The following is a 14,446-nucleotide window of genomic DNA, read 5'->3' as shown; positions in this document are numbered from 1 at the left end:
TTATGCCAAACTCTTTCCTCTACTAGGTAGTCTACATGGCTTTCTAGTGAAATAAAATGATCAAGCAGCGATAGTCAGGAAAGGCAGTTGCTCCGAGGAAGCGCCTTATGCTTCGAAGGCTCCGTTCTCCACAGTCACCACATTCTATTTCAGCACGTGTCAAATGACACCTTAGATAGGGTTGAGCCATTGTATTCGGTAGACCCAAACAGTTATATATTTAAGCTATCTGCATTCCCATTACATGAAGCCCTATTATTGACAAAAGACTTCAAAAACCAATAAAAAATTGGGAAATATTCGCTATAATGACAAGCAAATTAGTGTAATTTGGTTCTCACCACCTACATATATGTATAGCAGAGCTGGAACATACATATTAGGTTGCTCAATTTGGAGAAGCACCTAAAACGAATGAAAAAATAAAAAATAGCGATAATGACCAACAAATTAGTATCTTTTGGCTCTCACCCATCACCAGTCTCTATGGCAGATCTAGAATATTCGTATTGGGTTCCCTTTATTGTTTAAATAAATTTCAAAATCTTAGAAAAAATTGAAAAATATTAGGTTGAATGAACAGCAAATTAGTATCTTTTGGCGATCTATTGCAGGATTAGAATACACATATTGGTACGCCTTCAGCTTGTAAGAAAAAAAGTTCAAAATAAATGGAAGAAGTCGAAAATATTAGGTGAAAAGAACTTTTGTCTCTCACCTCCGATCTCTATAAAAGAGCTGGAGTACACATATTAATTCGATTGAATTTAAAAAAAGTAACTAAATGCATGAAAAATGGGAACCCTAGTGACAATGACAAGCAAATAAGTATATTTTGGCTCTCACCACCGATATCTATTGTAGAGCTAGAAAATACATATTGCGTCGCCCTAATTTTGAAAAAAGAACTTAAAAAACGAAGGAATATTGGGAAATATTAGAAAGAGTGACCTGCAAATTAGTATCTTTTGGTTCATTTATGGTATAGGTACAGACTACAAAAAGCAGTCTTTTTTTTAAAACATTTGTGTGTAGGATTAGCCTTTGAGCCTAATTGGAACAAACCCACTGATCGTTTCATATGATTGATTTCATAAGACTTGGATTCTTTTTTAATTGAATTATTGTTTTTAATTAAGCCCAAAAATATGAGCGCAAGACCCACCTGCCCCCACGGCGATCCTGTACGGGAGAGTATAAGACAAGAATTAATACTCCATTCCACAAAAACATAGCCTGCACAGGTCAAATATTGATTTTCCTGCGGTAACCAAGTGACTTGCATTTATTTGATTTGATAAACAGACCCACATGTTCATGCAATACTTAATATCTAGTCCAGAGTTCATGAAGCTATCATGCAGTTCATGATCAGCCTCCAATAATGGACAAACTCGACAAAGTGGTCAATAGAAAACGTAAGTCAAAATTCTCACATTTATTTATTAAAACATAAATTTATTAAATAGCCTACTAATGTTTTATTAATGGCTTTAATCTTGCCTAGGCTTAATTTTCAGTATTTAAATGGTTTTATAAATATTATCTCTAACAATACAAATACAAATACTGTGGATCTTAAAATTCACGCACTATATATATATATACTATATCTTAGACGCGACAGCATCTGAGGTCACAGGCGCCTGGAGCTTTTTCAGTGCACTGCCGGTCTCTGGACAGTGTTCTCTAGTTAAAAATAACGCTATCACCGGGCAGTGAGCTGTGAGAAGTTCCTGAGAAGAGAACCCGGGGGAATTCAGTACGCTAACCACTGAGCTAATCCATTCCTTATCGCATTATCCATTATCGTAGAGGGTCCCCTTGTACGCATCATTTGAAGTACAAATTATGAGCCGTGTACAGATGGTAAAACTGAACGGTGCTGTATGTGTTCCAAAATTAGTAATGCAATAATTTTTGGTTTGAATGTGGTATTTTTTTAATCCCATTATTTTGCCGTAACTAGGCTAACCAATGCCTTAAATTTTAATTGGAATACTTCTTTTTGGTTCTAGTCATCTTTAAATGTGGATGTGCGTGTAATTGTGGGATAGGATTACCACCGTTTGATATCCTAAAACCACTCAGAGATATCACTCCACCGGACAGTGATGAGTTGACAACAGTAACTACTGGCAGTTACACCAATTCACCAGAAAATAACAAGAATGTGGTCTTCATTGGACAATTGGAGATCTATGGTAAGTATTTGAGTTTCTTTCAGGCTCTTGCACTCGCGACATATGCCTGTTCATCAAAGGGCTTATAGGCTATATAAATCTATGAGTGATCTACTCCGACTGTCATGCCATCCAATAAGGCCATCATCGCGTATCCAGCCAACTCTAGTTGGTTAGGCTTCTCTTTAAATCGCTCTACTGTTTACTGCCAACTGTTATCTATTATTAAGAATCAAATGTGAGACAATTTCCAAACTTATTTAAAAATCGGTTGACCGGAAATGCCGCTTACCGAATAAACATTTCCGTTTTTAAAATGTTCTCTCAAACAGCTCTTACGATTTAATTTCAACTTTGTATAATGATTACAAACACATAAATCTACAACTTTTGCTGGAAACTTCTTACCGGAAATTCGATTCCGTATACTTCTTTGAGAGAAGTTGCATAGATTCCATCAAAGTGGTAAGAATTATGATTCATGTGAAGAATTACACATGTTCGGAGTTTAAAGAGAATTTGAGAAAGTGAGAACGTAAGGGTAAGTCGGGTGTATATAGACCAAACTTTTTCACTTTAAAACATCTGTCATTTTCTGTGGATTATTCACCTTAAATTCATTGCGTGCACTGCATAACTTTATATCCCTTGTAATTTGAATAAAAAGAGTCTGTTTATAAATTTTCCAACCGTCACCTTTTAGAAAATATTCCCCACATTCCATAAACGTGTCATCTTGTGACAATAATTTTTTTACTCAACACTGTATGAGATTGAGATATATGAGGCTACGATTTTTAACGAGCTCGAAAGTGCCAGTAATCGTAATGTTGCAGGAGAACCTGAATCATGTAAATATGACCAGAATCGCCGGCAACGAATCAACTGGAGTTTCACGAACGCACGTTATCGTCAGATTGTTCGTGAAAATGAGATACTCTTGAAGAAGATCATGATTAACTCTAAGGTTCGCTCGTTGGATAAGTTGACAAATGATATTAAAAGTTTACAGTCAAGTGCAGCTGTGAACCGATTCCGAATGCAACAACAAATCCGGCGAGACAATCAAGTGAGTAATACACAGCTACGTAGACTTTATTGTTCCATTTAAGCTTGTAACACCTAATGAAAAATAGAGGAGTTGGATCTAGAAATTCGGATAATTTTGTGTAATTCGTATAAAAACATAAGCGCGTTTCCGAATTAATGAAGCAGAGGAGCGAAGACAATGTTTCTTCACATTACTGCTCAGTTCAAGGAGCAGACAGTTAAGGATAACCATTCCCTGGAACCAACTCACACCAATCCCCTAAAGTTTCCCACATTTTATGAGAATGGTTGGTTGTTCTCTCTGTGATATCCTTTCTCAAAAATAACAAAAAAGGGCAACGTGAATGAAAAATTTGGGATAGTTATGGGGGGGGGCTCCTATCATGATAACCTCTCAGAAGTGTGGGGGAGACAACAATTAGGGATAACCATTTCCTGGTGATGCATAGTATGCATTCTGCATTGCATACTGCGTCCACTAAAGTCACATGGGTTTGTATCTCGCTTCAAATCTGAGTAATTAACCGGTTCTCTTGAGAAGCTGAAGATAGAGAGTGTACCTTCTCTTCCAAGCGTGGTATATCCTCCGTAAAATATAGAATTTACCAGAGCCGATAATCATTTATTATTTCTCTCGCTTAATTACTTCCTCAGTCACCAAACATAATTAAATTCTCTTTGAAATTAAATACAATATTAATTTTAATTTAGTTAGTACAATTGAAGGCTACTCCTCTCTTTTAACCTTTCATCGCAGGCGGGAATTTAAATTGTTTTCTATGTGATTGGGCGGCAAAGGTAATTATTGTGTGAGATAGAAGCTGCGCTGAGCGTTAGCAAGAGGAATTCTGCGGGAACAATTCAGTACCCTCTCGTATTAGTTAGCTTAGCTAACTTAGCTAGTCGTTGCCATTATTATGAAAGGAAACGGTTTTGACCGATTGTGCAGTTAAATAGTATTTATTAGCTGATCATTCGGTGTTAATTATTTTGTTTTAGTTTATCTTAAATACAATTCATGTTTCTTTTATTATCCTCATTGAAGCCACCAGACTCATCTTTAGGATAATATTTTTTTCAACTTGGTGCTGTATCTTTTCAAGCTTGTGTTTTGGGCAAAGCTGTTAGTTATGGCTTGAAGAAATATTGGAACGTAAAATTTTAATTTTAATTTAAGTGTGGCAGGCTTATAAATCAGTCATCTAAAACTGAGACTTTCCATAAAATTCAGTATTAGTAACTTTTTAAATTCTTGTAGAAATGTAATTATTGAGTAAGTGAAAAGTTGTGTATGTTCATACTAGATTTTAACCTGCTAATTTTTGTATTTGTATACGGAGCAAGTAAAAAAGTTATTTTTATTTATTGTCAGCATAAATTGCTGCTGGTATGGTCCGTGTCTGAAATTGTTGGTTAACAGATGGGTTCAAGTACATTACAATATATGCATGATCCATTATGATAAATGAAGGTAGTACCGTAATGTGAAAGGTCATCTGCTTACAAATTCTGGATCGCGCATAAGATATGAACTTGTTGTTTGCAGATCTTGCTGAAGAAAATACTAGAGGTGAAACCAACGCTGAATTGTATCTCTCGTCGCACCAACGAAATTGTTTTGTGACTGGTGACTTTGTAGACAGAGGTCTAGATGTAAGTGGAGCCTCAAAAGTTACAGTCCTATGCACTGTTGTAAATATATTGGCATTAACAAAAATTATCGCTTTTAGTCAACTAAAACCTTTTCAAAAATCCTATAAACTTCCCAACGATAACTAAATATTCTCCTGGTTCAGGTATTACTACAACACTGGAGCAAGCACAAATCCAGAAAGAGAAGTTCAGAGAAGAATCCAGAAGTTCTAAAGAAACAAGTGAAAGCCGGTAATTAGGAATAACCCTTCCCTGAAACCAACTCGCCTCTCCCCTCAATTGCCCTCCCTAAATATTCTAAAGAAGAAATTCTAAATTCCTCGAAGAGAGTTCTAGTGTAAATTCCCTTCTAACACCTAGTAAATATCCTGTCTTACCAGAATGCCTCAGATAGAACGAGGAATCAGCAGTTACGAATTACCCTTTCCTTGTGCACCCACACTAACCGTCTGATATTCTAATCAGAAAAACAGACTTCCCGGGGAAGCAAAGAGGGGAACCGCTAGTCAGGTAAAATCACTCCTTTGTATCACATGGATTCCTCTCCGAAAGACCCTTCTCAGATATTCCAAATATAGCATCCCAGAAGTGTATGTGTTCGAAGCCGGACTACATCTCTATAACTCTTTTTTATCTAGAAAACCCCCAGGGATCGTGTAGCGAGGAGATTGTGATTACCACTTCCTAGTGCCAGTTACCCCTCCAAATTAGGGATTACTTGTGAAGAATTGCTATACGTGAGGATAAATCCCGCCTAAACACCATACAACCCCACCCAAGCCGTCTAAAAAGGTGTACAGGGGAGCCGGCAGATTGGGATAACCACTTCCTAATAACTAAGAAATGAGGTTCATTCTTTTCCATTATCTTCTATCTATGCAAGCTTTCTAGGGATGTCCCTTTCCGAGCTCAGATAGTCTGAAAAAATTATTCCGAGGAGGACCCTGATGCCTCGGATGTTCTGTTTTCGGCACAGTTACCTCTGTGCTATCCATTCTAAGTTCTTGAATGACGGCTTGTAATGGATTATCATAAACGGCATTACTGATGATTAAGTAACAAGGTAGTTTTTTTCCAAAAATAAAGAAGTAATTGTCAGGTAATTGGTTTAAATAAAAAAATTACGAAAATATCAATATGAAAGTATGAGATGTTATAATTGTGGTTCTCTTGACCCAAATCTTCTAGTTGTAATTCAAAAGATAGAGATTTCAAATTTTTTGGATGTGGCCAATTTGGCCATAAGAGCTACGAATACAAAGGAAATTCTACACTGAGGAATAATGATAAATCTGGATCTGTTAGATTTTTAAAATCTTCAAACAACAATTTGGTCAAAGTTGTACATATATTTCAGAAATTGCAATATTAATTCTTAATTGACACTAGCAGCCAAAGTATCTAATTAATGAGTATTTACGCACTCACATGTTCACCAGTGTTAATGGATTCGAACATCCTACTTAGCACTTTTGGGAAACCCTAAAATTTCCACTTGACATACTTTTTTACTAATAGTTTAAGTCCCTTTCGATGTTTTTGGTGACTGATTCGTTAATCCAGAAGAATGAAAGAATAATGCTACTTTCAGTATTACACACAATTACAATTATTATTATAAGGTTGATGTGTTTTCTGTCCTGTCTGCTTATAAACAGATTATTATCGGAAATGATTTGTTGTCCCAAGCCAAGCTCTTAATTAAACAGAAGTTATAAAAGTAGACGAAACAGCTCAAATATTAAATATGAGCAGGAAACTACGATAAACAAAGTGAAAATACGCCAGGGTCTTGATGAAGTTGGCGTTAAAAAAGAAGTTAATGATGATTTACTTCAAAAGCAAAGTAAAAGATAAAAGATCTTAAAGTAGAAACAGAAAACAGAGATGTGATGAAAATGTAATATAGAAGGGGACACAGAGAATAAAGAATAAGCCGATGAAGATCTTGGCAGAACTGGAAGTGGAATATGATCAAGAAGAGTTGACAATGCTGTATACTCTTAATGAAGAATTGTAGGAAGAAGTCAAATATTACAAGAAGCAAAAGAAAAAAGCAGTGGAAGGTGATGGTGATGCGTAAGGAGCAGATGAAGAAGCGAGGACTGTCAAAGCAGCTGGAAGAAAAAGAAGAAAGAACGAGAAAAACTATAAAAAAATATTGGCGGAGGAGGCTAAAGCAAAAATAAAGAAATGTTGGCGTCCCTGACTCACAAAAGCAAGAAATAGTTTTAGAACCACTAGGGTTTCTGATGAATCATAATAGGTAGTCCATCCACAAGAAGTATCTAAAGTTGATGATAAAAAGAAAAAGAACAAAGGAGATATCAAATATAAGAAAATTAGTAGAAGAGATAGAGAGAAGGAAGAGTTTGTGTCCAATAGAAACAAAGAAATTCTCGTAGTTAATAAACAATTACAAAATTTACCAAACCAAAGTAGCAGAAAGTATTATTTTAGAAGCTGCTCGCTTCAGTATATAAGCCGAGAGGTATTGTGATTAAGAGAACTCAGTCAGGACCTGCAATGAAAGTGAAACCTAAAACAATACTTTGGTCTATACAGAGTGGCTTCAGTGATGATACCTACGACGTTGCGAAAGAAGGAACGGCAGAAGGACTGTGATGGGCTTCTACTTGCGCAGAGTATAAAAAGCCCTGGATACCTCCGAAAATAGTGAAAACTCCGAGATGGAGTCCCGGCGAATGGCCGAATGTGTAGGTCGCGCTAGTTGACCAAGATAAAAGATTAGAAGGATGTAGAGACCCAGAAGGTTGCGGTGCATGAAATTGTAAGACGTGAGGAGAGCGTGCTTTTTTTGAAACATGTTTGTACAATATTTACAGGGATTGTGATGATTTGTGAAACCAAACCTACTGTAACAAAGTTGGTGTGTTTTTACTCTTTGATATTAATATAGACTTATTTATCAAAAGATAATTATTATTATTTTACATACAATTAAAGTAGATCTTCATTGGTGAATCGGGCTGGTGCTTCAACGACCTTAATGTCCGTGTTTACAAACTATAAAACGTTATACGAGGGGGTACCCAAAAAAAACCGGAATTATTTTTTAAAAGCTATTTATTTACAAATTTTTTACAGAACAACCTTATCCCCTTCAAAATACTCTCCATTACAACTAATACATTTGTCCCACCGGTGCTTCCACTGTTCGAAACATTTTTTGTAGTCATCTTTAGAAATGGCTGACAGCTCCTTCTTCGTTTTTTTCTTGACCTCTTCAATGTTGTCAAATCGGTGACCTTTCATGCCCTTTTTCATGCGTGGAAATAAGAAAAAGTCGCACGGAGCCAGGTCAGGCGAGTAAGGTGCGTGGGGCAGCGGAACCATGCCATTTTTAGCCAAAAACTGTGTAACAGAGATGGCTGTGTGTGCAGGTGCATTGTCGTGGTGGAAGAACCAGTCTCCTGTTTGCCACAAATCGGGTCTTTTTTGGCGAACACTATTGCGCAATCTTTTCAAAACTTCCAAATACAAGGTTTGATTGACGGTCTGACCTGGGGGGACAAACTCTGAATGGACTACGCCTTTGGCATCAAAAAAGCAAATCAGCATTGTTTTGATGTTTGACTTGACTTGACGACATTTTTTTGGTCGGGGTGAAGATGACGTCTTCCATTGGCTCGACTGTTGCTTTGTTTCTGGGTCATAACCATAGCACCATGACTCATCACCAGTAATGACCTTTGACAGAAAGTCTGGATCAGTTTCAAGCTGTTGTTTCAAAGCACGACATGTTTCAACTCGATGTATTTTTTGATTGTCAGTCAGAACTCGAGGAACAAACTTGGCAGCAACCCTTTTCATCCCCAAATCTTCCGTTAAAATTCGCTGAACCGAGCTCCAAGATAACCCACTACTCTCTGACAGTTGATCAATTGTCTGTCGACGGTCTGTGAACACCAGCTCTCGAATTTTTTCAACATTTTCGTCGATTCGGGCAGTTGATGGACGTCCAGAACGAGGTTTGTCATCAATCGACATGTCGCCATTTTTAAACCGAGTAAACCACTCGTATACTTGAGTTTTTCCCATAGCGTCATCTTTGTTGCTGTTTTCAACATTAAAACACTTTCAGCAGCATTTTTGCCGAGTAGGAAACAAAATTTCAGAGCTGCACGTTGTTCACTTAAACTTGCCATCATAAAAAACGAAAAAAGAACAAAACAGCGCTGGTAAAAACAATCACTGCAGATGAACAGAACAAGCCAGGCAGACAACGCAGGCAGGACTGAACTGGCAAGGAATTGCGCTATACACGTCTAGCGGCAGAAATGAGTACTACATAAGCTCCATGCGCGGCAACGCAATTCCGGTTATTTTTGGGTACCCCCTCGTATGTCTCGTTCAAGTTAAAATCTGGAGAAATTATAATAGGAAAAATCTTGTGAGTGTTCAGCAGATTTTTACTTCCTCTCACAAGGTAAGATTCATGCCCAAATTTCGTTATCTAGGTTTCACTGAAATATTGTTTTAAAGTTCACTGAATGAAAGAGTGTTTTTTATAAATTTAATCTATGAGTTTTAGAAATGGTTTATTCGTTAGTATGTGTTTGTGGACACTAGTACTAAAACGAAAGTTCTTTGGAAGCTTAAACTTTATTATTAATTGCGTACCCCATTCTACTCAACCGTAATTTAGCGTTAAAATCTCAGATAAGAAAGTTGCACTTCATAAAAGGAGTTTTTTTGTTTGCTTTTTAGAGATTTCCTCCAAAGTGGCTCCAATTTTGTGTGTGTGTGTCTTTATGCATTCACTTGATTTATGGAAATCTACAATTATGTGCATTATTTGACCGGGGAAATTCGATTAAGGGTAATTTTGGGAGAGGGAGATGCCTAAGCTTCCCACTAAAGTGCAGTTTTAGTGTAAATTACTGTCATTCCATTTATCTACAATAAAGATGGTTTAAGTGTGTTTCTAAAATTTCGTATTAGAAGAACATTCATCAACCGGAAATAGGCTTTACTCAACGGACGTTTTACTTTTCAACGGTTTTTTCGAAAATTGTATTGTAAGATTTTTTCTAACACTGATAGTATTAAGTTCATTGCATTATAAATACTTATGCAGATCTATAACTTTTATTTTATTCATATTTTTAAGTAAATTTATTTTAGAGCAGTGGAGGTGTCTTCCCTCTCTTAGTGATATTTGTGTAATTCTTTTGTTTCCGGGAGATTGGTCACCTTAGCCGTCAGAAAAATTCGTTTTAAAAACTTCATAATTTTATAAAATATCAAATACATCTCTGAAGTTTGGACTTAAAAAAAATAAACTCAACATCTTGAAGATTGTTATAAGAGAAAGTTATGAGAGTGCATACCACATCTTTCGTTGTAAACTGCGACAAGTTGTCACAAATGTTTTTGTGGGGCTCCGCCGATTGGGGAAATTCTGTTAATAAATACCTGCTAAAATTATCATACTGGTTTTAGTTAAAGAACTAAGATTTCATTACGACATAAATTTAAAAAACCGAAGTTTCATTATCCAAATACAGTGGGGAGATTTATAATACATCATTTTCCTATGTGGCAGCATTGATATTCCTATAGTTGGTTTAACAATAGCACTCAATAAACACCGTACTGCTTGCAGAAGCAAAGTTTAATCTGGTTGTGTAAGAATAGGAGTAAGTGTCGTTTTTATTGTGTTTTATTTTTGAAGCTCTACTATAATTTTCTTGTCTAGCCTTAAAATTTAGCCCTTTTTTTCATTTTTTCAGATGTATAATGTCTTTACCAGCTAATTATAAACAAATAGCCATGGGCACGTCGCCTAGCCCAAACCGTAAGTAACGTCACCACATTGTTAGTTTTTTTAATTAAGTATTTGACCTTTAGATTTTTTTTTAACTAGTAATTGAGGTAGGGTAGTTGTTTGGTGCGAAAGCCTCACATTCTCTAACTGCAGTTTCCACAGTGGTGTCTAATTTAATGCAAACCTTTTTATACGATAGGGTGAGTAAACAATTGTCCTGTTTTTGTGAAAGTTCGGTTTTACAAAAAATATCTAGTAACAGTAACCAATTGGTTAGCTGTTGGATATCATGTCGATAACATTCCTCAGGTTTAGAAGCAAATCTAACTTGACTTCTAAAATCTTTAATTACCATTTTCTCAGGAAATGAGCCGTTGGTCAGAACATGTAATAGTCTGATTCATGGCATTAGATTGGGAATGTATGCAATGTGAGATAGGTAAATTCCATAAGTTCTTGAATTTCCTGCTGGATCCATTTAGATGTATGGGAGTCGATGAAGTTACAGACTTCTTTTCGATCCTCTAAAGCCGGTTTATTTACTTCCGCCAGAAGATACATTTTTCTAAACTTGTTTGTTAGTTGTCGGATATGTTTGCTTGGTCAAAAAATCCACGTATATCCGCTTGAACCTGTCTTTTCAATTAGGCATCCCCTCTCTTGCATTATCGAAGCAACATCGAAAACGTATATTTAGAACCTCACTTCATTTAATTTTCCTAGTTGCTGAAGGTGCAGAACATCCTACTTTCCATTATACATATATTGAAGAAACGCTTCATAAAACAAACCAAGCTATCAGGTTTGATTATGTTTAAAAATTTTTTATCAAAGATAAAAGATTAATATATTATGATTCTCATCTTACTTTTATGAAATAAATAGCGGCTAGAAGTTAATAAAAAATAATGAATTTTTAAAAAATTACAATTTTTTTAAATCACTCATTGCATTTTTTAAGATCCGTTCAATATTATTTAGGTGTGGGTAACGGTATGAAAATAAAAATAGCATTTTGGAAGATGAAAACCTCCTCAATCAGAACCCTGCAAAAACTTATGCATAAAATAGCAATGCTCTTTTTTTCTGAGTTGACGGTATACCCCAACTGTAAAGTGCTTTCTTGGCTTTTGTATTTATAAGTTAAGTATTTATACTTCTAAATTTTCTTCAAATCTGAATTTTAGCAATAGTTTTTATTCTCGTTAGTGTGCAGATGTAATAAATAACTATATTATGCTGAAGTGACACTTTAGTAGCAAGCCTTCGGGTAAGGGTGGGCCCTTTCGCTAGAAATGCACAGAACATTGTGACAATACACAGAAGGGCAGACAGTGCGAGGTCACCAACTTAACCATTTGAAGCACATTGCAGGAGTGAACTAAATACTTTTAAGAGCCTTAGACTGTGAATATGGTCTCTCAATTCTCCCGCTCAAAACTTGTGCATGTACTCGAGCCCAGAGCAGGGTATGCTTACTTACAAAATTAGAATGGGGTTCCCAAGGCACTGTAGACAAAAAGGCTTATTTTACCATTTCGCTGAAAGCCTCTGCCCTTTTCTCAAGCCCCGGGGCTTACCCACTATTCGTTTTGGCGATATGATCTCTAGTTTTAGGGTGCCAAAGATTTTTTATTACAACCTAGAGATTGCAACGGAAACCAACAGGATATTTCCTCCTGTATCCTTCTTTTCCCTACATAGTTTGCCCAATAGCACCAGATGATCAACTCGTTCCTGGGAAAATGATCCCTTTTCCTTTCTCGTAAAAACTTGAAAATTTACTTTTTCGCAGGGTTCAGGATTTTCCTACAGAAGTTCTTATACATTATCTGCTCTAGTCTCCAAGTGTAAGGATTGCTATGCAATCCAGCAGGGTGTATGAGAGGTTTTCTTCCCTTCTAATGCTCTCAACACAGCGAACGGAACTACCTTCGTGAATAACTTTAGGGAGATATTTTATGTGCCTCCCCCCCTATAAGTAGAAATAAGGCCATATTTACCTACTAGAAACTAATGGAAACGACTTGTATGTTGATGTGCTGGTTCTTAGTAACCCACGTTTCCTACCCAAAACTCCAAGGGTCGAAGGTGGCAGAGGGTTCCTCTGAAGAGTGGTCTTCGCCCATTGCTAGGACCCGACCGCTCAACAGACTCTCTCTCATCTTGGTGAATTTAGGTAGCACGCATACAAATATAAAAATCTAACTCTAAATACTAGTTCTTGCTATTTTTCGTGACATCACCAAAGTCATGGAAATGAGAGAGAAACTTGATCACTTGAGCTCTTTCCGCCAGCGCTATAACTAATAAACTGAAACAACTTTGTGGAACTTAATTATAGTTGAATTAAACACTCTTTTAAGATCAAGGTAATATTTCTGTTCACGGTAGATTGGAACGTTGTACCGCAACTTGAAGGCATACCTTTTATTTAGTAGTTTCATACAATAATTACAGTAAGACAACGTCTTTTGCGTGTTTTCTTGGAGGTGGCTTCCTCCAAATAATTGTTATAGGCTATTGTTTTTCCTAGCTTTGTCCTATGGTTAAATTTGATGTGTTTTACCCACAGCGTTTTCTTTGCCTAGGCTTAGAGCTCTGCTCAGCAATGCTCATTTTGACTGGGTGTTTTTTCACAGAGGCTTGCTCACTTTAGGGAGCTACAAAAGGTTTACTACGAAACCCTAGGACACAGAAGACCTGTGACTTTGCAGTTATCATACACCTTGAGATACCCTGCATTTATACTTTACTTACGTGTTGCATCAGTGTTGCCCATCATTTATTTGTATTTTATAACTGTAGTATAACTTACGCTTGCATTTATTGTCTTATGCTTTCTAATTTATTGAATAATTTACTTCTTTTATTCTTGCATAGTAATAATAATAATAATAAAAGTAGGTGCCGAAAGGCTCAGCAGTCAGTATGCTACAACCTAGCCTTCGAGTGACTGGAACTTTTAAGAAATTTGCTTTTGGCATATTTTTATTATTATTACATTGCTTGTATACCTTTATTTTTGGAATTATCGCATATATTTTCTAATTTACTTTTGTAGTTTTGTTTACCACATTTTTCAAAACCAACCTGCCGTACAAAATTGATAACCCTTGATCCTCTCCAAAGTTCATAAGAAATTGCCCGCCAGAATCTAATCTTATTTGTTAAGAAGATGGTTGCATAATCTCTTGTTGAAATAATTTTCTGATATCATAAAAGATCTTTAAAAATTATGTTTCTGTTATACAATATTCTATAAAAATAGTCTCAACTAACTATGAAATCAATAATTTGAGAAGCGTTCCCCGCGCTGGGAGTAAACTCTCTGTTAAAGACTGTTCAACTATGGTCTCAATTCTCATACAAAACATGGGGTCATGTTCTAAGGTCCAGAGCAGTGTAAGCCCTATAACTTAAATTACCACGATCTAATAAACTCAACCAGTTTGAGGAACATGTCTGGGCTGAGCTTAAAACTTTTCTAAGGGACTGACACAGACTGTGGTTTACATAAAAAATTTAGCCAGTCACTGTAGTCTATTGCAGTGTGTGCTCACTGACAATCTCCACACACTAATGAACTCAATCAGTTGGACGAACATTGCCTGTACTGGACTAAGTCTATTTTAAGGGGCTGTCAAAGTGATAAATTTGTCTTATTGTGTGACTGAATTTATATTAAAAAAACATGTGGATAAATACGAAGCAGTGTGACTCTTTAAATTTTTTTTTTTTTTTAATGGAAGTTATGCGCCATCGTTAA

The 14,446-nt window shown here is 36.2% G+C and overlaps 2 protein-coding genes across 17 annotated transcripts in view; both read left to right on the top strand.

Annotated features, from left to right (window-relative positions):
* The first annotated feature begins 1,253 nt into the window (after positions 1-1,253).
* Positions 1,254-4,965, top strand: LOC141459252 (uncharacterized). The gene is made up of 4 exons (XM_074138091.1): positions 1,254-1,418; positions 2,019-2,204; positions 3,020-3,252; positions 4,780-4,965. Exons 1-4 carry the CDS (start codon positions 1,385-1,387, stop codon positions 4,855-4,857), a joined length of 531 nt encoding a protein of 176 aa, XP_073994192.1. The 5' UTR covers positions 1,254-1,384; the 3' UTR covers positions 4,858-4,965.
* A 5,445-nt stretch (positions 4,966-10,410) lies between these two features.
* Positions 10,411-14,446, top strand: part of LOC141459199 (uncharacterized) — a 32,999-nt gene continuing 28,963 nt past the window's right edge. For 8 of the 16 annotated variants that reach the window (XR_012461414.1, XR_012461412.1, XR_012461410.1 and 5 more), the window contains exons 1-2: positions 10,411-10,549; positions 10,643-10,707. Coding sequence is in view for 4 of the 16 variants with exons in the window: in XM_074137975.1 (XP_073994076.1) it covers positions 10,650-10,707 (58 nt within the window). In the remaining 12 variants the exon portion in view is untranslated. Of the gene's footprint in view, positions 10,550-10,621; positions 10,708-10,783; positions 10,878-14,446 lie in introns of those variants that run through there. The other 8 variants (XR_012461418.1, XR_012461417.1, XM_074137979.1 and 5 more) reach the window with 5 other exon arrangements.

This window comes from Rhodnius prolixus, unplaced genomic scaffold (genome assembly GCF_049639745.1).
Source record: "Rhodnius prolixus isolate KJV_2025 unplaced genomic scaffold, Rpr scaffold_11, whole genome shotgun sequence".
Lineage (NCBI taxonomy): Eukaryota > Metazoa > Arthropoda > Insecta > Hemiptera > Reduviidae > Rhodnius > Rhodnius prolixus.
Note: the sequence above shows the minus strand (reverse complement) of the source record. Positions and strands in the feature narration are given on the sequence as shown.